The 26,602-nt window shown below is 35.7% G+C and overlaps 2 protein-coding genes across 7 annotated transcripts in view; both read left to right on the top strand.

Moving 5' to 3' along the window:
* The window catches only part of LOC105267281 (solute carrier family 2, facilitated glucose transporter member 1), a 17,014-nt gene extending 5,086 nt beyond the window's left edge, over positions 1-11,928 (top strand). For 3 of the 5 annotated variants that reach the window (XM_011306027.1, XM_011306020.1, XM_011306037.1), the window contains 3 exons: positions 8,334-8,432; positions 8,563-9,528; positions 9,696-11,928. In XM_011306027.1, the coding sequence (XP_011304329.1) occupies positions 8,334-8,432; positions 8,563-9,528; positions 9,696-10,043 (1,413 nt within the window). In that variant the 3' untranslated portion in view covers positions 10,044-11,928. Of the gene's footprint in view, positions 1-1,961; positions 2,064-6,368; positions 6,608-8,333; positions 8,433-8,562; positions 9,529-9,695 lie in introns of those variants that run through there. The other 2 variants (XM_011306056.1, XM_011306047.1) reach the window with 2 other exon arrangements.
* Positions 11,929-21,742: 9,814 nt separating this feature from the next.
* On the top strand, positions 21,743-25,942 carry LOC105267239 (putative GPI-anchored protein PB15E9.01c). Of its 2 annotated transcripts, XM_011305950.1 has the most exons (6): positions 21,743-22,001; positions 22,487-23,905; positions 24,041-24,855; positions 24,975-25,233; positions 25,309-25,485; positions 25,580-25,942. In XM_011305950.1, the coding sequence occupies exons 1-6, from the start codon at positions 21,950-21,952 to the stop codon at positions 25,720-25,722; spliced, it is 2,865 nt and encodes a 954-aa protein (XP_011304252.1). In that variant the 5' UTR covers positions 21,743-21,949; the 3' UTR covers positions 25,723-25,942. The 2 variants fall into 2 exon arrangements, with proteins under 2 accessions (XP_011304252.1, XP_011304244.1); XM_011305942.1 differs by having other exon boundaries at positions 22,487-24,855.
* Positions 25,943-26,602: the final 660 nt, after the last annotated feature.

The raw sequence follows: 26,602 nt of genomic DNA, 5'->3' as shown, positions 1-26,602 counted from the left end.
TTTTGCCAAAAATTTAGAATTTTTTTTTTAATCGTAATTTTGTAATGCATAAAATGGTAAATTTTATTCTACTTTTTTTTCGAGTTGAATTTCCGTGAAAAACAATAGGCTCTCCCCCAGAGCAATTGACATGCAAATGACGATGACGATGGTCCAGTCACATGTGCGTATCACACATGTTGCATTAACCGAGAAAAAAGGTGATGTCGAGAGGTGTCATTAAATTCATGAACAATTTGAATAATTCCGAAGCATCTGCCCTCGTCGAACCTCACCATGTCATACGCCTTTCCGACCAGATAAATCTGAGATAATTCTTCTCCCGCGAGAAGAATGCGTCTTGCGTCTTTTCATCACAATCTCATGCCTTCCAGATATATATGAATATATAAAATATATATGAGATATATTTGAAATATATTTGAAACTCTTATTTATATATTTTTTGAAATAAATATGAATATTTTGAGGTAGGAAAATCCTCGATATTTTTCCTCCATAATCTAGCACCTCAATTTTATATCCATTTCAATTCTCGAATTTCCTCGCGATCTTCACCGCAAACGAGACTGATACATGATACGATCGAGTTTTATGAAAAAAATCTATAAAGACCTCTCAAGGTCATACGTATAACAAAACGTTATTACCCTAATAAAATTAAATCTGTCGTCGCGTGTTACGACGTTTTATCTTTCTGTCGATTTTCAATCTCGATTTCATTCATTCATCCTGGGCGTGAGGGGTTCCAAGAAAAAAAAACTAGTTTGGAAAAAGACCTGGTGGTCCCCTTTTTGAGGGAAAGAATTTTTAAAAGGGCCCCTTTTTCTTTCTTAACCTGTATAATATATTTGAGTGGAATTTCCCTTGTACTTCTTGGAACCATTCTCTGGAATTCATGTTCCGTGCAGGTTCTACAATTGGAATTAAGGAATTTTTTGATAAATGCTACCATAAATTTTTTATTGATTGGAAATTCCCTTTTTTATATTTGAAAATGAGGGAGTTCTTTGATTTATTATGAAAATGGAAAATTAATGGCTCTGCCTTCCAATTTTGACCTTGAATTACGGAACACGTGAAAATTCCGTGGAAAACATAAATTCCAATGGAATTCCGGGAAAATATCCCAGAATTTTCAGTTCCTCAAAATAGTAGGAGAAATTCCCAGTGAATTTTTACATCCTCTTCGAAAATTCATAGAAATGACTAAATTTCTCATTTTCCTCCCGGAAAATCCGAACCACTCCAAGAAAATTCGTAAAAATTCCTGAAATCAAAAATCCTCAAACTCCCATATTCATCCATAAATTCCATAAGTCCCAAAATATTATTTACCTTTGAAAAAAAAAATCGGCTCCCTAGAATTTCACTCGAGCATCAACCCCCGGAAATTTTCCCGCCCCAAATCCGTTTCACCCCAATTTCCCGTAAAATCCAGAATTCCCCGGAATTCCCGGCGCCTTCAACCACAAATTCCGGCCAAAGTTCCATAAATTCCGACAAATATTTTTCCTGATAGCATTTCCCATCGATTGCAACTCGGAAAATTTCCATTTTTTCCGAATGCAGTTGCATTCCAGGAGTGAAAGTCCCAGAATTAGCCTTCACAGATCGCCTACGACCGCACGTAATTTCCACCGGAGTTAGCTTTTAAAAAAAAAAAAGGATGAAAAACGAAAGAGGATAAAAAAAAAATGAGCAATGTGTGCAAACGTGTCTCGGGTTTATTATTAGAGTCAATACCTGTCGTTTAGTGTGTGAGTAAAGCGGAGGCTCGACGCTGGATTGAGCCAATGAAAATGCCGGTAGGATCGGCGCACCTTCTGGCTGGCCAATGGCAAGCCATCGCCCATCTGTGGATTTTTATTCAAACCAGTTTTTACTTACACATCCAGCAAATAGTGAAAGAGGAGGGGTAAAAAAAAAATTTCCACACCGGGTGGAGTGGCCGTTGAAGCGGTTAAAGTCTGGAGTTGGAGTCAGTCAGCACACGTGCCCTTTTTCCACAAACACGAGACTTGAATATCCGTCAGAGACTCAAAATGTTCAGCAAGATCAAGGTTCGTTTAAATAAATTCAAGTAATTCTGGTCGGGTAGCGTTGAACTCTTCTGGGAATTTAATTTTAGGATATTTACGAGGTTTTTGCCAAGTCACATGGATTTGAGGTACGTCACCAGACGCTCAATATTTCCGGGGTATTTATAGGTGTAGGGGTAATGTGGGAATCAAGTCCCAAGTCCTCGATCTCGCGGGATCCAAGGATCTGAGGATCTACGGATCCAAGGTTTCATCATTATTTTTGTTATTTTGTTACTGTTTCTTTTTTTCTTTTTGTAAATAGCCGGTAATCTCGAAACTGAAGATTTTTACGGGAAAATGTGAAAAAATGATTTTGGTAGATAATTTTATCAGTGTGATAAGACTTCTTTACGGTTTTTTCTCTAAATCGATAGGCGTCGGGAATAAATTAGACATCTGTACAAGCGTCGAATTGTAGGAGACAGATAAGTCGAAATTTATTGTTTTTAGGAATTAATTAACCGGAAATTATTGATTTTAGAGGGAAATGTCATGCTTTACGATTTTTGGAAAAGTTCGAGAAAAACGCAGGAAAATTATTGTACAGTCTTGATATTTCAGGGGTTGAAGAATTCGTCTTAAATCCACTAAAACCTTTCCCTCTGGATAATCTCCTAATCTAGATTAGACCCAAAATGGTATTTTATGTCGAGTATTTATAGAATTCTGAGAGTGAAATGGTCAAAAAAAGAAATGGAAAATACGGAGAGCCCATCGAGGATTTTATCGCGCCTTTACCTCTCTAAAAAAAAAAGAAAAATCTCTAATTTGAATAAATACCCCAAAAATGAAGGCCCAAAACTCCAGAAATTTTATCTAACAAAAAAAATTATTGGGGACCATTCAAGATAGATTTACGAGAAAGTCCTTTTTTTCTAGAAAAAAAAACTGGAAAATCGAGAGGAGAAAAGGTCTCCAGGATTTTCTCCCCCGCCTCAACGAAAACGAGATAATTGTCCACTCGACCGAGGTTACCATTAATTCTCCCGTAATTACCCCCGTAAAATTACACAACACATTTTCCGCCTATCATCTCTTCGATAAGCAACCTGCCGATAACATTGTGATATTTATTCCGAGGAATATTGAATTTTTATCAGCGAAGGCGACACCAGCGATAAAATAGTCGGAGGCTCGACACTAGAATCGACGAATCGCGCTTCGATAATCTCAAATTTAATTTTGCATATCGCTTCAGGTGGACCTGAATTTATCACACGTACCTGAACGTAGAAACGATCGCGTAGTTGGACCGGTTATTGCATCAGCCAGTGCCACCGGTTTTTTTATTTTCGCGGACTCCGGTCGAAATAAATTACTGACATGATTACCCGAGACATTAGACTTTGTAATCAATCGACAAGTGTCTCCTGACCATTACAATAACTCCTGGAGATTGAATGCTTCATTTTCCCGAGAGAAATTTGGAATGCGAGTCAAATTCCCATTTTTTCATTTGTAAAAAAAAATTAATTATTGACTGGAAATAAATTTATTGTTGATTACCTTTGAGTGAATGTCCGAAAAGTTCAGTAATTTCTCAAAAAATATCGAAAATCCGTTTTTCTTAATTTATTTCCAATTAAATCCGAAGTGAGTGGACAAAAAATATTGATTGACCCAGAGAATTATTTTTTTTAGAAGAAAATTGATGAATAAATTATTACTGTAGAAGAATTAACAAATTTCGATCACCGCCGTTGATTTTCCTGATTATGCAAGAAAATAATAATGGCAATAACAATTTTTATCGCGTTGATGGTGGTATAATTGTATTTAATTGTCGGATAATGGACTATATCTCCTAATGGACCTTGTCCTCTTCTTCGACAATCAGATTTTAAGATTATCGTATCTCCTGAGATACTTGAATCCACTTAATGATTATATCGTCAATTTGTTTAGCTGACTGACGCATTTTTTTGACAAACGTCATATTCACATGATGTATTCATTTCTTTCTGTCTTATCGTTGACGACACGTGGCGTCAGACGTGCCTTCAGCTCCCAAGATTTAGCATATTCTAATTATCATGCATCTCTGTTTACATATAATTAACATTCACCACGATTTCCATGAAAAATTCCGCCAAAAACACTTTTCCATTATTCATAATTTCTCGATTGCTCTTGAAAATGAAAAAAATTATAGAAATATTCAGTCGTTAAATCAAGAGTTTTTCAGAAACTCTTGAAAATACGGAAATGAAAAATCCCAAATCAATTTTATAAACACTTTTTATGAAAAATTTTCAATCGAAGGATTAAAGGAATTGGAATTGTACTTTCACCAGGACTACGTGATCTTCGGCAGGTGATCTGTCACCCCGAAATAGCAGACTCATGCTCTAGATTTTCAAGGGCTTTCTCGTCAGCCATTCGATCGTGTCCTCGACTTTTATTTTTTCCTGGAGAATAATTAGCCGAATTTAATTGATAATTTATTTAGTATCGAGGGTGATTGCTTGGTGGAAATAATGCTCCTCTTGGTCTAACGTTCAAGTTTCCCGCTGAAACCACTCGTCATGTGCAATACGAATTACTGAATTGAGAAATTCAAGGAATTCACGTCTTCGGGAATTTTGTAAAATCACAACACCCCGGCAGCTCCGGGAATTCGAATTTATCGAATTTATCGAGGACTCTTCACCTTCAAGATAATTACGAATAACAAGTAATTATCATAACATTTTTTAATCTATTATCGCCCCCTTGACCCAGAGACTCATTTATTAAATCTATTATTCAGCGAAAATTCATAGAAATGATTATTTTTTTTATCTCCTTCTATTCTATATTTCCAATCTCACAACTTATTTTATTCTTAAAAATAATATTTATTAAATCTCTCTCTTACTGGAATTTCCGTGAGAATTAATTTATTTAAAAAATTAAATGTCAACAGATGAATATTTTCTGTCAACAGGATTTCCACAAGTGTTGGAATTATTTCTAGATTCCTTGAATTATTTTATTATAATATAAAAACGAATTTAATTATCAATTTTTCTATTTCTTTTTATGAGACATGTGTTGTGGTTTTTATTTCCAGTTAAAAAAGGAGAGGAATATTTGGATTATTATTTATAGTTTCCCAGACTGCAGTGGATTGAAATTGAGTTTACATCGTACCAAGTACTTTTGAATTGAGATATGAGAAAAATTCTTGGAGATTATTCCAAACATGTGGGTGGGCGAGATAAAGAGGAAATGTCAACAAAAGGGGCTGAACCATTTGCTCTAACTAAACTACCAATGATAATCGCGGAACAGGGGGAGTGTGATGTAATCAGCATTTAGGAATAACTCATAATCTTTTTATTTTCAAAAATTTCCAGTCTACTCGGGAAAACCATCAGTTCATCCTCATTGACGAAAATCTGTTGAAAAATTACACGAGAAATTTCTGCAGAAATTTCATTTACACATCCGCTAATTATTTTACGTAATTTTTGTAATTCTCTATTTTCGGATTTCTGTGAAGTTGGGAAATTGTAAAAATGTCAAAATTTCAATTCATTGTGAATTCAATTTTTATTGAGTAATTTTGTGATCGTTTCTAATTGAAATTGAATCCAAATTGATGTAATTAGAGAATCAGATGATTTTCTGATTGAAATGAAAAATTTTTAAGTCTATGAGCAGCTGTTCTCTCGAAAGATTATTTTCTGATAACTCAACAATTCTCATGTCTACCGACCGTACATCTCATATTCCGTGTGCACAACTCAATTTAAACATGAGTGGACAATTTCATTCAATAAACACACGTGGAAATATTTTCAAAAAAATTATATGCCGCACTAGAATTTTTCTAAAAAATCCCACGCCGATAAATTTACAACTCTGAAAATAAAAAAAAAATTCTTACGGACATAATTTATATAAAATATGTTCTGTATATTTTATATACATTTTATATTCCAACATATATGTTAAGTGATTATATATAACTGATAGTATATAGATAATTTTTATATATTTTTAACGGAGGGATGGGCGGTTTCCTGGTACATATTTTGTTTATTCATATCCATAAATTTTATAAATAAAATAATATCCGTAGATTGGCGTGTATCAAATATATACGGGTTTCTTATTCAACAATCGCGCATGCGCCTCTCACTGTAGCATATATAACACATGTGCGCACATACACGTGTTGAGAACTGGAAAGATTATACATGTCCTCATGTAAGGAGATGCCATTATGAATATCGTTGTGTGAGTTGTGGAGAAAAGAGATGTATAAGAGACAGAACGGGCTGTCGACCCGGTAGTTTCCAACACGTGATGAATCGGGATTATAAAATTTCCGTAATTGCCGCCTCGAAAAATTAAAAAAAATCGGAAAGAACGGGTTGTCCTTCCTCCATTGACGTCTGAAAAAATTCTTTATTTATTAATTTCTCTTTTTTTGCTATTTGAAAATAAAAGTGTCTCGTTAGGAAAATTGATTACGATTATTGATAATATTTTGGTAATCATCTTGGAATTTGGGAATGCCGTACATTAAACGCAGGGTAAGAGAATATTGTAAAATCTTTTTTCAAAAAGACGTGGAGAGACCCATCAGTCAGAATGTTGTCGCATTACGTAAAAATCATGGGTAATAAAATGGTTTGACGTACGCAGGAGGAAAAATTATTGATAGTTGATCGAGTATGTTGGATTTCGGGGTTTTCCCCCGAGTACAAAATTCACTCTTCTAGAGTTTTTATATTTCCGGATTTAGGAAATGTTTATTTCTTTGTTGCTGTGGGACCTTTCCTTTACGTTATAAAAAAGGGGGAAAGTCCCGGAGGGACTTTCTCATTGCGGGTTTTTCCCAAAATACATCTGGCGACCAGAGAGGGTCAAGAAAGGGAAAAATCCAAGGGTTGAGGGTGGAAGGAGAAATTATATTACCCTTTTGCGAGGAGTGCAATGTGGGCCTTACTAATAATCTTTAGTCAGTCGTTTGTAAGTCTTCGTTCAGTAAAGTACCTCTTAACTGTCTAGAGTCTTATTATATTGAAATAATAATTATCAGTCTTAAAAATTCTTCAAGTGTTTATTTATTTCGATGTCCATAATCCAATAGAGTAGATCAAGATTGCTTGAGCAATGATCGAATTTTCTGTACCTACTTTTTAGTTCGACACGCATGAATTCTCACTTGAACTCACGATATTGAAATTTAAATTTTGTTATGCAGATTTTTTCTTCGTATCGTGATATTTAAATTTGAAAGCAGATGATAAGAGTTGAAAATTTTTTTCTCATTGATTTACCAATTGTATTTACCAATTACCAATTCTACATCCAGAATTAAAATGAAATTTCTGTGATTTCCGATACAATCGATTTTTAAATTGCGATAAATTCAATTGAAATGGGAAATTCGATAATTTTTTCCCAAAACTGAAGTGCATATGACTCGTTGGAAAATTTCAAGTCGAAGATCGATGAAATTTCAATTTTTCTCTAAGAATAATTATCCGGTATTGTCTAGTGGCTAGGATATCTAGTTTTCATAGTCCACAAAAAATTATTCTGTCCCAACTCTCCAAAACTATTCCTCCGGCACCCGAAAGAGTCGTATCATCTAAAAAAAATTGGAACGCAATAACTTTTTGTTCTGATGCGTTGTGTTGAGTCTGCGATAAATGGAGCGTGATAATTCACTGAATCGTTGACATGAGCAGATGTCAATGACGTTTTGACACTAATAACTCGACCTCCAATCATTCGGCTATTTCTCCCTCTGAAATTTCCACCGAGTGCTAATAATAAACGTCATCCGAATTTTCTCGTCTTCCACTTAAAAAATTCCTTTTGTAAAATATAAACAAAGAACATTATCTCTGCAATTATTTTACCAAAAGTTGTATAAAAATCTTTGAACATTATAAATCTCCAAAGGAGGCATGAACCACATGTCATCCTCAATTTTCCGATTACTCAGTCTTCATCTCTGGTATTCCAACTCTGTAAACAACAGACCATTGACAATCACCGGCCTTTAATCAATCTTTCAGCCCCGGCATCAGCATCAGCTTCTATTTCCATAGGCCAGATCGTAGATTAGTATCAATGAGACCAATTGCCCGAGTATTTTGATCATCTGACTAATTGAGCAATGGGGGCTCGTCCGTAGAAGCCACACGCGGTTCTCTTCCGATTTCTTGGGTCACGTATCTGATCCCATGACTGAATTCAATACCAAATTAATTGACACTCATCTCGGTATCTGTATTCTGATTTCAGGGACTCAATGGACGACTGCTGTTCGCTATCGCAGCTGCTGCCCTGGGATCATCCTTCCAGCACGGTTACAATACTGGTGTTGTCAATGCACCACAATCGGTAAGCACGTCACAAGATTTATTCTGGATGAATTAAAAAGAATTTCTAGTTGTCAATTTGGAATCGGTAGTCTCCCCACAAAAATCCCAATAACCTTCACAAAGAACTGAACGACTTCCTTGAATTCCAGTTAATCGAAGCCTGGATACAAGACGTTAAGGGCAACCGAACAGGTGAAATAATCAGTAAGAATCAGGTGACAGCAATATGGTCAGTGGCGGTGTCAATTTTCTGCGTGGGTGGTATGATCGGTGGTGCCCTGGTAGGAACAATAGCAGACAGATTTGGCAGAAAAGGTGGTCTCCTTCTGATCAATGTCCTAGTTGTGATGACAGTACTCCTGGAAGGTTTCTCAAAGATGGCATCAAGCTACGAGATGCTGATAATCGGTCGTTTCATCATCGGTATCAACTCAGGCCTGAACGCTGGTTTAGCACCGATGTACCTAGCTGAGATATCACCAATGCACCTTCGAGGTGCTGTTGGAACTGTCTACCAACTGGTCATTACGATTTCCATTCTGATTGCTCAGATTCTCGGTATGAATCAACTCCTGGGTACTGAACAGCACTGGCCACTCCTGCTTTCTCTCACAATTGTCCCAGCGATTTTCCAGTGTCTCACTCTTCCACTCTGTCCTGAGAGCCCGAAGTATCTTCTCCTCTGCAGGGGCAAGGACGCCGATGCCCAAAAGGCTCTGACCTGGCTTCGCTCTAGCAACGATGTCTACGAAGAAATGGAAGAAATGAGAAATGAGTACGAGTCCATGAAGATGCTGCCAACTGTTGGATTGAGGGATCTCTTCGTCAACTCCACTCTGAGGATTCCTCTTGTCATCGCTGTCATGGTTATGCTGGCTCAACAGCTGTCTGGCATCAATGCCGTCATGTTCTTCTCGACGAAGATCTTCACGATGGCAAGCTTAGACGATCATGCTGCTCAATCTGCTACCATGGGAGTGGGAGCTATGAATGTCATCATGACTCTCGTCTCGCTTGTTCTTGTTGAGAAGTGCGGGAGAAAAACACTTTTGCTGCTTGGATTCGGAGGAATGGTCATTGACACTGCCTTGCTAACTATCTGCATTACTTACGCAGTAAGTTTCTCATGCCTTTCAATTATTTATTTATATTTACTTCGAATTAATGTGTTATATGAAGACGTATGTTCATGTCGTTACATAAGACATTAACCTCCAATTGAGATAATACGGTTTAACGGTTCAGGCGGTTTTAATTCAATTATATTGTTTAATCCCTTCAGAGCGCATCAACAGCCGCAGCCTATTTGTCCATCATCTTCGTGATCCTCTTCGTGGTGTTTTTCGCAATCGGCCCTGGCAGCATTCCCTGGTTCCTCGTCTCAGAGTTGTTCAACCAATCAGCAAGACCCGCAGCAACATCAATCTCCATTGCCATCAACTGGTCCGCCAATTTCGTAGTTGGCATAGCCTTCTTGCCCCTGCAGGAAGTAATGGGATCCAAAGTCTTCATAATCTTCGTGATAATTCAAGCGGTATTCACTCTCTTCATCTGGAGGAAAGTGCCCGAGACGAAGAACAAGACGATCGAGGAAATCAGCAGTATGTTCAGACAGAGATCCTATCAGTGAGGTAAACCCGAAATAATCACACCAGTATAATAATAATGAACAAATACGAGAGCAAGCGAGTGGTCAAAACAAGTCCTTCCATTATTTTACAGTTCGATGCATTTTATTATTTAACAATTATCGATTTCTTTGATAAATGAATGATTCAATTGTGCCATTTATTAATCAACGAACTGGCTTTTTTATTCCCGTCGTTACTCGGAGGATTACGTCGAACTGATAAATAGGGACATCACCTGATTTACATGTAATTAATCGATTTAGTTCCTGTCACCCGTCGGGTGGTTAATTGTTTAATTAATTAAAAATGGAGAAAAGGTACAAGAAATGTCACTGAAGTCATGGATAGACTAAGAACTGAACAAGGCTCTTTACGATCAAGTCTTTCTTTGATAACGATTTTATTATTATTTTTTCATACAGTGTGTGGAATTGATGATTCCAACTCTAGTCAAGAATGAGCTCTTTTTAAATTTTCACCATTTCTTCTTGTTGTTACTGCAAATCCACCGGTTTTAATTTGTTTTTTTTTTTTTTATGAATTCTTTCTGACGTGCGCGACGGTGAGATGAAAGGATTATTGATTCATGGCTTCACAGATTGTAAAATGTGAAATTGTTGCATCAATGATTCAATAATCTGCGATGCGCTTATCCATTCTTGAGATAAAACAACGAAAGAGCACTTTTTTGGTGTTATTTTGATAACCCGGGCAAACTGAAAAGTCTCATGACAGACAGATTTTTACCTTCGCTATTATAAATGTACAGACATGAATTTATTACGCTGGAAAATAAAAAATCAAGATGCCTTTTTGATAGTTTCCACCTGAGATACAAATAAATTAACAAATGTTAATGATTGTTGATTGCAATAAAAAATTCGGCCGAAGCCGGATAGGTTTATTTTCAATAGATGACATTATTCTCTTGGCACCGATAATTATTTAATTCATATATCGCTTATTGTTAAGCAACATTGGCCAAGTACAAAGTGCTCGGTGATTATTTTTATTAAAGTCGAGGCCAATGTGTTTCGGTCCTGTTGGAATACACAGAGAAAAAAAAGACTTCCCAAAAAGAAGTTTCTAGATTAATCGATTTTGATAAAGAGATATTTTTTAATCTGTGCACAGACAGATGGAAATTGTCATCGTGCAAATTGCATTGGCTGTTGCTGGGAGCAAATTAATCGATATAATTGTCTTCGATGAAAATATAGATTATGTCTTTCTTTTTTTTAATTATTGAACGCAATACTCATACGTTAGTCGATTACAAATGAAATAGAGGAGTGGCTCTCACATCGTTCCTAGGTAAATTGAAATTATACTGGGCATTGTTTGAGGCTGAGTGTCTGGTTTACTGAAGTGTTAATTATTTAAATGATGTACACGTTGTGTGGAGACTGAAACAATTGTTGCACAAAATACAATTGCCCAGGATAGATTAATATATAGACGAGTGCATGCTGATGTTTTTATTTCATACAACATTCAGATTCTTACACAACCCGTAGTGTAGATTTAAACAATGAAATTTTAGGTATTTTATCGTAAGTTTAATTAATAAATGGTATTGAATTAATTTAGAGATGGTAAAATGCAGTTTTAAGAGTAGATTTTAGTTGTGTTCTTTTATATATGGAAAGTACAGTGTCGATGTGAAACATTTAAGATGTTTAAACAAAAATATAAGTCATATCGCAGTTTAATGTAAACGAGAGAATTATTGTCGTTCTGGTTGTTATTGTGGCGCAGTGCGAGGGTTTATTTTCATGGATAATCCATCACTGTGTTGTATGACTGGGTACAGTGATTGCGATATACGTATTTTTGATGCTGATATATTTACTGTTGTCCGAAATAAAGAAATTATTGAAGTAATTGGTAATTTTTTCCATTTATTTACCGATTTATTTGTTGAATTATGATGTGATATGAAAACCATATATTTTACATTTTTAATTGAGTTTTTTTATTAAATACATTTTATTACGTTGAAATATCATTTTTGTTTAATAATTCTGAGGTGGACATTTCATATTTTAAATTTAATTGAATTTTTCAAAATTATTGTTATAGTAAAAATATATTAATTAGTGATTTGAGAATTCATTGAAGAAAAAACTGTTATTCTGAGAAGAAAAATTCAAAGAGAAAAATAAAATGAGGAGATAAATATTTTTCAGGAAATATTGACCTATTTTTTTCGGGGATATTAAAAGGGTTCTAAAAACGGTTCGGGGTATAATTGTCAGGATAGGGAGAGAACTGACAGCTCTATTTTTAAAATTTTTCCGTCTCTTGCATTATAACTCAAAAATACCAATAAGAATCCATCTTTTAATAGACGTGCCATAAAATGGCGCCGACACGTTTTTCAAGACCCTCGAAAATCTGTATTATCTCCAACTGAACATGTTATCTGTTCTAGATTATTTATCTCGCGTAGATAAGTCCATTATTTCTGACGGACTCCTGGAGATGGTGCTCACAACTCCCGGCGTCACTTTCAATTTTCTCAAAGTTCACAGATTTTTAATGTTAAATAAATTATGAATATAATATGCAAATTTATAATTCCATGCATTTGTCAATCATTTTCTCTGGGGCTTTCGGCGATAGCATCTCTTTCTCTTTTTTTTTCTTGAACCCCTCTGAAGTTATCTCTATATTTCACTCATTCCTTTAAATGTTCAATCATATTTTCTTGTGAGAAAACGATAGAGAATAAAATAATAAATAAACCGCGCTTTTGTTAATGTTCCCGGATTTTTGGTAATTTAATATTGATGCCTTCGAAATTTTCGCACCTACCTTCAGGCGGGTTCGATCATCTAGATATTTTACCGACAAGATTCAATACATTAAGGACCAATTATCTAATGAATTAACGACGAGTTAAATTGTTTTAATTTCAATTAATCGAAAGTTTCGAGTCGAATTTAACTTCAAATTAACCAAGGGATTGATTTTTACGCAGATTCGGGTGAAGATGAATATTTGTCTCCGATAATTGTAGGTAACTACAGGTGAACACTGGAGGCACGTGGGAGTTCTCTCTTGGGATCATAAAAATTACAGGTGCATGTTCATAATACACAATGCACTATGGTCTTTTCGCGAACCGCCGTTTCGGATTTCCGTTGCACGAACCGTGACTTCCCGTCTCAAAACTCTCGAGATTAAACTCGAGTCTCACCAGTCTCCGCATGTCTCGAATAAATCATAACGAGAATACCCGTGAAAACAGAAATATGCGTGTAGTAAATCGTTGATTGTCGGTTCCAGCGTGAAATCTATTTTATTTTATAATTTTATTTATCTCGCTGATAAAAAAAAATCTGTCAAGTTAATTGATTTCGAGAATTAATATTTTCATCTGCACATAAAAAAAATTTTATTTCTGTAAATAATCTTTTTTTGTATCTAAAAATTATCCTGAGGCTTCGGAATTATGGAAAAATTATCAATTTATTCAAAATGAAATTTATACAAACAATTTGCAATTTGCAATTATTGTTATAATAAAAATAACATTTTTTTTGGATTAAATTTCATAAAAATATTGTAATTTAAACCAAAAAATATTTGTAATAAAAAAAATGACAAAAAAAATGAAAATTTTATAAAATCCAGATGAATTAGAAAAATTAGATTTTGAATGAATTTGAAAAAAATGTATTTCGTCTTCATAAAAAAACAGCTGTAACATCGAAGGAAGACTGACAAATGCCCGTTGGCTAATCGGCCGTGGATGCATCCATGGAATTCGTTAAAATTCGATATATCGAATGAATCATATGTCCAGTGTTGGTATAAGACATGAGTTAAAGCCATATGGTACACGCGTGCCTCCAGCATGGAACTAATGGGCCACCGTTACACGAGCCCAAGGAAATTGGACCTCCAAGTGCCAAAAGATTCTTCATCAAAACACCACTTCCCCCTTTCGTATCCTCTTTGCTCATTGTCTTATGACCGGTATAAATTTCTTCAATTTTCACCAGGGCTCCCCAGCGAGGAGTCGATCGAGCGAGAAGTCCCTTCAAGATTATTACTGGAGTAATGAATGTTACGGACAACCAAGCGTGGTAATGATTTCTTTATCAGCTGCTCGATTGAGTCGTTGCATTCACTTGATGATTACATTTTTTTTTATGGGCCAACTGTTTTTTATGTCTCACTAGAAAATTACTTTACGAATTCCAAGAAGAAGGAACTCAATACATTATTATCATAATTTATTATTTTCTAGAAGCAGAAAATAATAATTGAATTAATAATAATTAATTGCTTTGCAAATGAAATGTGGATAAATCGTCTTTCAATTTATCTGAAAAATATTTAATAACAATTGACAAGCCCTTGCCTCGACGAAATTTAAAAATAAAATGGTAATTGTTATAAACAATTGAATTTTAAATCAAATTCCAATTCAAAAAATTAAAAATTCGGATGCAACTGCAATTGAGAATTGGAAAAGAAATTTTTTTTAAAATCGCTCTTTCATCAAATTTCCAGAATAAATTATTTTCCTCTTAGAATTATTAAAAAATGTGATAATATTATTAACAAAAGTTCTCACATACCCATGGATAACGAGAAAAAAAAAAATTAGCGTCGTACCTCATAGGCATGCATATGCATGACAAGACGTTTACGGGTCAGTTGTACCCCACATGAACATTCCACTAACAATAATAAAAAAAAAAACATTCTACTGGTGCAGCTAATATTTTCCGGTGCTTACAGCACCCTAACGTGTGTATACACGTGTAAGTCATAGAGACGATCAAGAGCGGCGTTTCAGTGGTGATCGGTCAGTCGTGTCCAAGTGTTCGGAGAAGTCGATGTAAAAACTTCACCTGCAACTGAGATGCATTTCCTTTGGTGTTTGTAACGAACCAACTTTCCCGCGGTTGCAACCGCTCGAAATTTATGCCCCGTAAAAGACATACTCACGTTCATGCTCTTCGCACCGTACACCGAGAAAAAAAAATATATTTCTGCCCAGGATCCACTTATTCGAGAGAAATATGCATTTTTTTTATAAAGGTTATTCCACCAATAGAGTAATTTCCAGGTGATTACTGTGGTTGATTACTTTTCGAACTCGTGTCCTTCAGAACACTGATAACGCGTTAACCACTCGGTCAAAGTCGCCCTATCTTTGAATACCGAATTTTCTTAAGAGAAAACGCTGACGGAATTTTTTAATACTGATAATTATTGACCGAGTTTCTTGAAGGTCATCGCCAACGTAACCATCCTCTAGAGGAATATAATTATCGTAATTAACACCTACTCGAGATCACCTAGAGCTGACGCATCTGGAGAAATTTTTTAAATTGCAATCGTTGAGGTTGCGTTGAGATTGCAATAAAAAATATATTTTTTCATTAATTTCTCATCTCAACGCGAATATGAAAATTAAATTCACGAATTCACAGAAAAATGAAATTACGACTGAAGATTCCGCTCTGAAAAATCCCCAAAAATGTCATTTCATCAGATCTCCGTACGAGAAGAATTATCGCATGATTACTCAACTCCAATTGTTACAACGAAATAATTATTATCTCCGAACATGTGCAGCCATGTGCAGCAGATATTTTAACGTTCCCCCGCATGTGCTGAAGTCGAAAACATAAAAATCATAAATTCCTGGGAAACAATTAGAGCAGAAGAAAAAAAAAAATGATAATTAAAAATTTGCATCTCAATTGTTCATATTTATTTTTTTTTTTCGAGGACCCCAGTGGTGCTTCCGGGGTAGTTCGGGGGGGTAGAGAAAGGAAGAGGAAGGATGCTCGACTACACACAGACCAGAATGATACGAATTAACATATTTATGACTCAGGTGAAATTCATGGTGCAACCCCTGCTGAAAAACATCACTCACCCCATTTAAATTTCCATCACGGTGAGGTTTTTCGTGTTTAATGTGTACAAGTGGAAGTTCAGTAAAGCGTGCAACCCCCGAATATGTGGACTAAAAAAGCCACATCCGTGAATTTATTTGCGTATCGTTGATGATCACCTGCAATCAGCACAAATTATGGATATATTTTTGGGGGGTCAGTCGATACAAAATTCGCAGGGGGTTTTTCAATTCGCGTAATTGATAATTCACCGTTATTTCATCCTCAATATTTCCTCGTTTCTCTTGAAAATTTATCCATTTCTCATTTTTTCTTTGAAATTTCACCACTTTATCTATATATTTAATATTTTATTATTATTTCCAATTGTTTAAAAATATTGCAAACATTTTTTCGGTCTTTGACATCCAGATCAGCTGATGGCGTTTAATAATAATTAATAAATTACTTTTATCTTGATAAATTGATGTTGAAAATATATTTTAATGGAAATGGATTTAATTGAAAATTCAAGCGCTTGTGGAATTTGAAATGAAAATTGAAGATGAAATTTCAGAATAAATTCTTTAAGTATTCACAGGTGGGAATGAGGTGTAATAAATAGTGTAATAAACAGTGGCTCATTGATTACAGTACATTCATCCTCATTACACGCTCTTTGCTCTCATTCGCAAGAACTCAAGCATTTCAATCCCATCCATCTCACCCTCGCACTCTCAAAAAATTTTACATCAGGATCGAGTAGATTATTTTTACTCTCCTTTTTTTTTTTCTTCAAGCAGTTGCCAACAAACACGCGTATCGCTATTTCATAGGCATAAGGGAGTGGACATAAATAATTCATACCCTCGGTTACTGGATATTTTGAATATTTCGTGGGTAATGGGGGTGTTATGTTCTAGTTCAGGGGTTTTTCAAGATTTCTGTGGGGAAATCGTCATGAGGACACATGTGTCACGCACCGGGGCTCACAAAATTTATAATCAAATCACTTCCGGTTGAGAGCTGACACGGGAAATGCGAGTGTATTTGAAATTTAGAATAATAATTGGGAATTTTTTGGGGGTGGACCCTCGGATTTTTAGGCACATGTGGCTTTATTAATTCTAGAATAAACAAATGAATTTGAACTTCTGGTTGGGGTTGATCGGAAAACTAATGCTTCCGGTGCACGTGACTCAATTTTATAAAAAAAAATTTGATTTTCCGGAAATTTGGGAGTAATTGCGGAAAATTATCATTCCACTTCCATTAAAAAATTTATTCACACGCAATAGAAGAATTTCATAATAAAAAATTCGAAATTTTATATAAAAATTCGTAGAAGCTCTCTATTTATATTCAATAATCTTCAGGGAAGAAATTATTAAAAAAAAATAATAATATAAAAATAATCTTCAGGAAAGAAATTATAAAAAAAATAATAATAATAATATCAAAATAGAATGATTAAAATAAAATTGTTCCTCCCCTTGCAATTGCACAGGCGAATTATTTCGACAAAAATTCGTGAACAACAAAATGATATATTTTTTATTTTTCGACACACGAGAACCCGCCATACGCAACCCGTGACACCAGTTCGAATGGTGATCAAATTTCCAAGTGTCATCTGCTCATCGGATGTTCATCTCGAACCGATCGAGGGATCATCGATATCGTATTACCCATTTACAATTTATTCCTCAATATGCCAGCATCACGTCATTGATTCACAAGAATAATATTGTTCATCAAGCCACATGTCAGATTAATTACAAAATTTTTCATCAGCCTACCGATAAATCAATTCCAGCCTCCTGGAGTAATACCGATCTATACCACCAAAATAACCCCTAAAAATGGAATATTAAAATTCAATTATTGAAACAATTGTTAATTAATTATTGAAAATTATTGAAAAATGAAATATTTATGTGGAACCGAAAGAAAGGAATTGTATATTTTCATGGGTATATTTTCATGGGGAGTAATTGTAAATTGTTAATTGTTAATGGTAAGTATTTATTATTATATTATATAGGGAAGAGAGTCATGTATATCTGTGGATATAATATGGATTAAATATGGATATTCATCGATGTTAATGATGGCTCAACGTAAATAATAACACAGACGCATTTATCAAAACGTGGCGACAGCTTGAAGGTGAAATAACAGTTTCGGAAGACTTGGGAGGAATAAAAATGAGTTGGTTACTGTTTCATAAATTTAGACGACTTCCTTCTGCGGAACAACAACAAGAAGATCCATCAATTCTTCGGCGGCCATCAAAAAATTCTAGATTATCGTACATCAGCCATTCTCACCCTGAATTTAGTCCCCATACTATTAAATACATCAAACACAATAAATTTATATCGCAAAATGAAATTTGTATTATCATCATTATTATTCCCAGTTGTAAAATAAAAATTGGAAAATTGATGGTCAATGTTGATTTTTTTTTTAGTGGAGAAACCGTTAATTTTTTGGGCCCTTTTTTTTTGAGGGAATAAAAAAGTCCCCCGTTGTAATGAAACCTTCATTGTCCTCTCGGAATCTCGATGACTTTAGATAAGACTAATGAAATACTCGTGTCGTAACAATTACACCGCAAGAACCTAGTAATGGTACGTATTATTTAACCCGTTGCATTAGGAGAGGTCGATTGTGGGTAACCACTGGGCTGTGAATGAAAAAAGGGGTTCGAAAAATAAAAAAAAAAATTAAATAATACCTCAGCAGATATTCGATGAAGCAGTAATGACTCCCCAAATCGATCACTGGAAAATAAATCTGTTCGTTAGATCTCCACTAGATTTTTATCATTTCTTTTGTCCATGAATGACCGGTGGTATTTTTTTCACTATGAGCACCCAAAAACACATCCCTTCCAGTTACTTTTAATGATCAACCAAGTTGGCAAGGAACATCTGCTGTGGTGAGGGACACGAGTCTCTGGAGTTTTGCACAAAAGTCGTGTCACAGGAGTGAATCATTTCCCTGGGTTGTGATAATTCGTCACAGGTTGCAGTCGGAAAATTTAACGAGAACCCCCGCAATGTCATCCATTTTGTACCCTCGGACACAGAAAAATGGCTTCTTCCATTCAGTAAAAATCCCTTAATTCCACGAATTACTGCTATGAATTCTTCAGAAATAATTGTACCAATTTTTTCCAAATTTTTCCAATTTTTCAATTTTTTCAAAGTAAAAAAAACCCCGAATTTTTTATGTTAAATAATCCTTAACAATCCATTTTTATAATTAACTATTTTTTTTAATTAATTTTATTTGATATATTCGGTTGCGACGTGCGAATAAAAATATGTGCACAACTTTTTATTTAAAATTAATTCAATGTGCACGATTTTCACGAAAAACGTTTTTTTTTTCGTACATATTCATTTGATTATTACATCTGTCCACAAACATAATTACGTATAATTCTTATGTGCATGATTCATACCCTGTCGATGATATAAGTGCATAAATCGTGGCCCAAAGGCCGATAATTTAGAATTATTTCACGTCCTTCAAAAAATTGAGTTGCCATTTTTTTGGTGCCATGTGGTTCTCGGCCTAGCCCAAAATTACGTAATTTTCCAAGTACTCAGAAAACAATGAAGAAAGATAATCATTGAATATTTCTCTGAATCGCAAAGGTGCACTCCTTGACCTTGTGGAATTAACCAATCCACAAGCTTTTGTCAAGCTACAAATATCATAATTCAGTAAAGACATGCACACTTGTATAATCCCCCGAGGAAGATTGCTTTGTTTGGTGATTTTAGTGCTGTCTCCCTGAAACCCAACAACTACAATTTCAGATAAGATTTATTCACGTCGTCGTAATTGTGACAGAGTGAATGCGATCTGGGGACTTCCCAGTGAATGGCCCACGTGTCCGATAACTTCTTGGGGAAAGGATTCCTGGAACAATGTGCAGACCTAGGGAATCCCCAGCTGCTGATGACAATAGAAATTGTCACAGGACCATTGGGATTTTTCGGTAAGTTAATGATTGTTAATTAGTAAATGGTATACAATTAAATTAAACCAACACAAATGATCACTGGCACGAAAATTTATTATTATTTATTATGACCAGTCAATAATGGCAGAATGAAAATAAAAAGAACTTACACCTAGGTTTTTGATATTAAAAATTGGGTAAAAAAATCGGGTAAAAAATCGTCATGGGAATATTTTTTCCAAATTTTCAAAAGATTTCTGGAAGACTTTTCAGATTTTTGAGAAGTTTTTGAAGAATATTGAAAAATTAAAAAAATAATGAAACAACCGTATAATTAAAAAAAAAATTATATTCGCAAAAATTTTTAGAAAATTATAAAAAGAAATTTCTGAAACAAATTTTTGAAAGATTTTTCAAAACATTTCCCAAAAATACAATTGTCTTGTTTCCCATATTTTTTTATTTAAAAAAAAAATTCTGAAAAGTTTTCTAGAAATCTTTTGAAAATTTGGAAAAAATATTCCGATTACAATTTTTTTTTTACCCGGGCCAATTAATAAAGATCATCACGAGTCTGAATAAATTAAAAATCCTAATATAAATATTGAGAAAAATAATATAACTTCCCATCCCTGGGAAACCCATAACTTTATAATTAATTCGAAAGTTGCGATATTTACCCGAAAAAATTAAAGTTATAAAAAATATTTTCAAAAGCGAAGAAACTTGAAAAATTCGCGCCGATAAATTTTCAGCCTCAGATCTTCCCGTGGAGATATAAAAATAATTTCCACTCCAGTGTTACCACCAGCCTAACAAACATCGGATTGAAATATTATTCGATAAATTTACGATTGAGACAATATAATAAATTACAAAATAAAAAATGGCTGATTCCTCGATGGCTTTTGTATGACCCCATCAGTTGACGATAAAAAAATTCAAAAAAATGATAGAATATCTCTGGATAATTGCATGTCTATAACGGTACATCGATTTGAATGCACCGAAGGTATTGCACATAACGGTAATCCTCCTACAATATGTTTAATCAAAAAACAAAGCGCAAAAGACTCATGCCTTTTGTTTACGAAAAAAAAAAATCATATACCCAGGAGTAGCAGTTATCCATTGATCCGTGAAGATAATAGGGACCAGCTGGTCCCAATGAATTCGAAGGGATGATTAAAAAGCTGGACATTCACCGATAAAATGCACGTCACGGTAAAGCTGTCCCATGGGTGCAACCACTTCCGATTTATGAACCCCAGCAAAAGTGCGCAAGGAAAACAGTTATGCGGTTAAATTAAAGGCCTCTGTACTCCCTAATTAATGCCCAGACAGATAATTATTCTCGCGTAATTAACAGCACGTGAATTTTCAACAAAAAAAAGAAAATTCGAATCTCTAAAAATTTAATTATATATTCAATTGGTTCATGTTAAGAAAATTATTAACTATAATATTAATTATAATTGAATTTGCAGTGATATTATATTTCTTATGTAATATATAATATTACGTAATAAAATTAATTTATATTGCACGAGTGTTTTGTTAAATTAAACAATTGATTATGCCTCATTGGTACATGAAGCGCTTTTTTTTTTAGAGAGAATTATAAAAATGGAATACTATGGAATTGTTAATTAAACAATTTCTGGGAATTTTTGGGGCTGTGATGGAATCATAATTACGATAACCACAATTGTGGAACCCGCGGGGCATCCGCGAATCGGAAAACGATGAACGTTATCAGAAATTTTAGCGGGCAATTTATGCCCGTGGGGAGGGGAGAGGGAGTATATGATATTCGATATGATAGAGGGTCTTCAATAACGGCTGATTTCGTTCCGTAATTTTCAGTTTTTCAGCAACAGCCAAATCGTGCGGGTCCTCCATTCACCTGTGTCAATAGTTCATTGTTCAATATTGAGTTCGCATGAAATCTTTATCGCAAAAGTAACACAACTCATCAATTTTCGGTGCAGAAAGAACTTTCGTTGTTACGGTAGATTGTGAGATGACGTGTTAACGGAGATTCAGTTATTCGCGATTAAATATGTGGCAGAAGCGAGTAGTTTTTATTTTTTCTCTGATTATTGTAACCCAAGGTATGTCCAAAAGCGATAATAATTCCGGATAAAAAGTCATTTGATTTCCTGGATTTTTTATTAATGACAATTAATTTTGAGGATAATGAGGATTTATCCGGTGAAGGAATCGTCCGCCGCGATAATATGGAAAAGCTCCTTTTTCCAAGAATTGAATTGTTTTTTTCAATTTTCGGGGGCTACCGGAGAGGGAATTTTCCTCGTTAATGGCCTTGGCGCCGACCCTCGGTACCACAGTAATTAGGCTTGAAGGCGCCTGGTGTGGTCCCGTGTAAAAAAAAATTGGCGCTTCCGTTTCTCACTTTCTTATTCCGACGCAGAAATTCCAGGGATAATGGATTCCGTCTGAGACAGGGAATTATTACCATCCGAAACGCAGGCTGAATTGATTTTTGCCATTGATCAACATCGGCCCTTGTCCATTCGGTGTCTCAACGATAATCAATATTTCAGTTTAATATTTTTTTTCCCCGAACTTGTTGCAGTGAATCAAGTACTGTGTGACGGGATAACACCTGCAACAGCTACGACTAAATCATCAAATCAGACGGAATCATCAGGAGTTCCAGTCGATCTTAGAAAGAATGAACCTGAGTCGTCGAATCATACGACTCCTGCAGGAGTGACGTCTCCGTCGGAATCGAATGGAACATCGACGGCTTCTTCAAATTCCACATCGACAACTTCAACAGCAAGTTCAACCTTGTTTTTGAATGGAAGTACGACTGTCGGTGTTACACATCCGGCGCAAGAATTGAAAACAAGTGATACATCTACAGTATCTCCAACAGCTTCAACCACTGCGAGATCTTTGAACAATGTAACAACCAGTCCGACGACACCTAATCCCAATCCAAAGCAGACGGACCACCCAACCATTAATAATTCAAATGGTACATCAATTACTAATTCTACTTCACCTTTAAAGGACGACGCATCATTATTACATGATGCATCTTCAACTACCCACATGCCAGGAAACGGAACAACATCTTTAAATCACGAAACTTCCACTCAAATTCCGAAGATCAAAACGAATTCGAACAGAACGAACATTCAAATCCAGGAAAATCGGTCAAATGCGAATGGAACATCAACAGCGAATTCCATAGCCTCGACAGGAAAGGGACCATCAAACGTATCATTTGATAGATCTTCTACCCCAATGTTACCAAGTTCTGGTGAAAGTGCGTCATTCAATCAGTCGGCGGTTACCCCGAGTCCTGATCTAGCCCATCCTGCGAAGAATTCAACTGGAAAATCTGGGCATTTGACGCCGGTTTTACATAATTCAAGTATTAAATCTGAAAAGAATAGCAGTACATCTGCGATTCCATCGAATGCAACAGCAAGAAATGCGACTACCAGCATTCATGTAACAAGTAATTCATCAACGACAGTACAACCTAATAATGGATCCAGTATTGCTCCTTCGAAGAAGACAGACAACTCGACTTTATTAAATGCTAATTCTACAACGCCTCTACGACATGACCCGAAGAACAAAACAAATCCGAACGAGACAGCTATTCAAATCTCGAAAAATGGGACGAGTTTGAACGTAACGGCAGCAGTGGCTACTGCTGTATCCTCGACAATGAATGAATCATCGACTTCATCATCTAATGGAACTTCTACTACAACAGCAATAACTTCTAGCTTCAACTCATCGACATCGGGAGCAGGACCCACGTCATCTACTGAAAGGCCTGATCTAACGCATCCTCAGAAGAATTCCACTAGAACTCCTAAGAACTTGACGAATCTTTCTCATAACTCAACTGCCGAATCTCAAAAGAACAGCAGTGCACCTTCCATTCCACCACATGCGACATCAACCGCTAGTCGGAGTGTCATAGCTTCTCATGGCAATGCTACATCGGAGAGTTTGACCACAACCCCAGGTGAGTCCATAAAAATAGTCAAGTCATCATCCAATCAGACAGTAAGAACGGAGGAGTACTCACAATCCGGAAAATCTGTGATTTCTCAAGTTGAAATTACAGAAATAAAGAAATCTTTTTTTTCGTCTCGGGCAGATCCTCCGCCGTCGTTGGTGATGGCACGTGACACGATGAAGGGGCATACGATAAAGAAAGATGTCACTGATGGTTCTTCTGGGAAAGTGAATAGTACGAGTGATGGGCGTAACGGCACAGCATCAACCAATTCGACGATTAATCACAACTCGACGGCAACCGATGCGAAGACGACAGTGTCTGTGAATTCGACGGGGATTACTCACTCTAATTCTACATCGCATGCAAATTCTACAGCATCAACTTCGCTTAATAATTCTACGCTGCCAGCAAATTCTACAGCAACAACTCCTATTTATAATTCTACACTGCATGCAAATTCTACAGCAACAACTCTTATTCATGACTCTACAGCTACAACTGCAGCTCCGAATTCTACATCCGTAACTTCTGTCCACAATTCTACACTGCCTAGTAATTCTTCAGCAACAACTTCAATATCGAACTCTACATTACCTATGAACTTTACAACCGCAACTCCGGTCCATAATTCAACACTGCAGAATAATTCTACAGCAGCCACCCCTGCTCAGAATTCTACACTGCCTGCAAATTCTACAGCAACAACTTCCGCTCATAATTCAACAATACATACCAACTCTACAGCTACAACTCCCGGATATAATTCAACATTAGGCAGTCCTCCAACAACACAATCAACCAAACAACCGACAACAGCGCCACCAGCATTAAATGCGACTACCACAAAAACTATCTTCAATTTTATGATCAAGGATAATGACTCCGACATTCCGTGTTTACTGTCGAATATGTCGATCGACTTGAAAGTCTTCTACAAAAAGTCTGATAAAACGGTAAGTACTTTTTCTTCAAGTTGGCCGTCACACAGCTGCCGAGCTATGGTGCAGCTTCATTAATCATCACGGTCGAATAATCATGTCCACTTCAATTCATAATATATATATTTATTCAGGTTTCTGAGAGCATTCTGCATGTGCCAACGACTGCTGAATCGAACGGCACATGCACCGAAAACGATGCGCAACTGATGCTCGTTTGGAAAGAAAAAAATTCGAAAGCGAAACGGGCAGTAGCTTCTCGCAATACCACTCTTCATGATGATGAACATAATATCCTCGTATTCAATTTCATTAAGGATGGGACGACTGCCAAACTTGACAAGGTTCAGGCATCAATCTACCTCGATAAACACCATTTCCCGAATTCCACAGGTTCGAATCTATCTTTATCATAGCTATTAGCATAGAATGCTAAGAACCCATCGATTTTAATTTTTCCGTTAACAGAGAACATCTTGAAAGGAGAATCAGCATCTGGCTTAGAATTATTCAAAGGAAAAATCGATGCCAATACTTACGTGTGTAACATACCGACTGATGTAAAAGCCGGGGACATCGCCATCACGATCAAGAATATTTCTTTGATAGCATTCAAATCCAAGAACGAACCTGTCTCTAAAAAAGGTACAAATTAAAATCGATCTGGTATTCAGCGCTTACTCATGAAGGCCGTAGGGCAGATCTTAATTGATGATAAATTTGTCTGTTTTATATTGAGTTGAGGGCTGCCAAACAAGAGCTGGAATAAATATCGGGGTTGTCGTTGGAGGATTCATAGGAATGGCGTTAATAATTTGCTTCGTGATGTACCTCATCGCAAGACGAAAAAAAAACGCTTACCGCTCATCACAAATCCCGTGAATACCTCCAATAACAGTGTAATTCCAGTAACGGAGTTGTGATCTAATATTGGATATCTATCTTTAATATATCGAAATTTTCCAGTAGTTGACTTGTCCAGAAAATATTGGCTAGTGATTTTCTATGGCTTTGAAAATTTGACATTTTCATAAAGCGATTTTAATATTTAGATTACCATTATTTAAAACTAATGTAGAAGAATTGACAATAAATAATTATAACCGACCGACTGAATATCACGGAATTTAAATAATCCTTACACCATGGTAAACTCAATTAATATAGTTCTTTTTTTGAGGTTCTCATCAAGATCATCAGAATTTTTTAATTTCTTTGTGATTAACATTGATCTTGACAAGGTGCGTGCATTATTTGATCTAGTCACATATGGCGGTGGGAACCAAACACCAATGATTTGGTGTAACGAACAGTTCAGGATATCACCGGTTGAACTCGTCACGGATACGCCCACCCCAATTACCCCATTCAGGAGGTAAGTTTACATTTTTATCGCGTCATCTGTCCGATCACCGTGCGAACTTTATTGACCCTTTATAAATTCGGACCCCATCGGGCTGTTCTGACGCCTCGAATATTTTTCAGCCGCGGAACTTCTAGCCTTATATGTTCTACCCATCTTGAGGAAATTCAAATTCCCACAGTCAATGATTATTCATATGGGGTATTGTGGCTTCATGATCCGTCGACTGTTGAATCAAAAAAATCCTGAAATAGATAATGCGTGCCATATGCCCATGAGAGTTTCCCCCATCTTTACAAATATTTTATCAGTGAAACGGAAATGAAATAGTTTGATGAAGCCGGGAATGTTTTGGGGTTTTATTGCCACAATTGGGGGATTTATTGAGATGCTGGTTAC

This window comes from Fopius arisanus, unplaced genomic scaffold (assembly GCF_000806365.1).
Source record: "Fopius arisanus strain USDA-PBARC FA_bdor unplaced genomic scaffold, ASM80636v1 scaffold00002, whole genome shotgun sequence".
NCBI classification, from domain to species: Eukaryota; Metazoa; Arthropoda; class Insecta; order Hymenoptera; family Braconidae; genus Fopius; species Fopius arisanus.
This window is presented reverse-complemented; position numbering and strand designations above follow the sequence as displayed.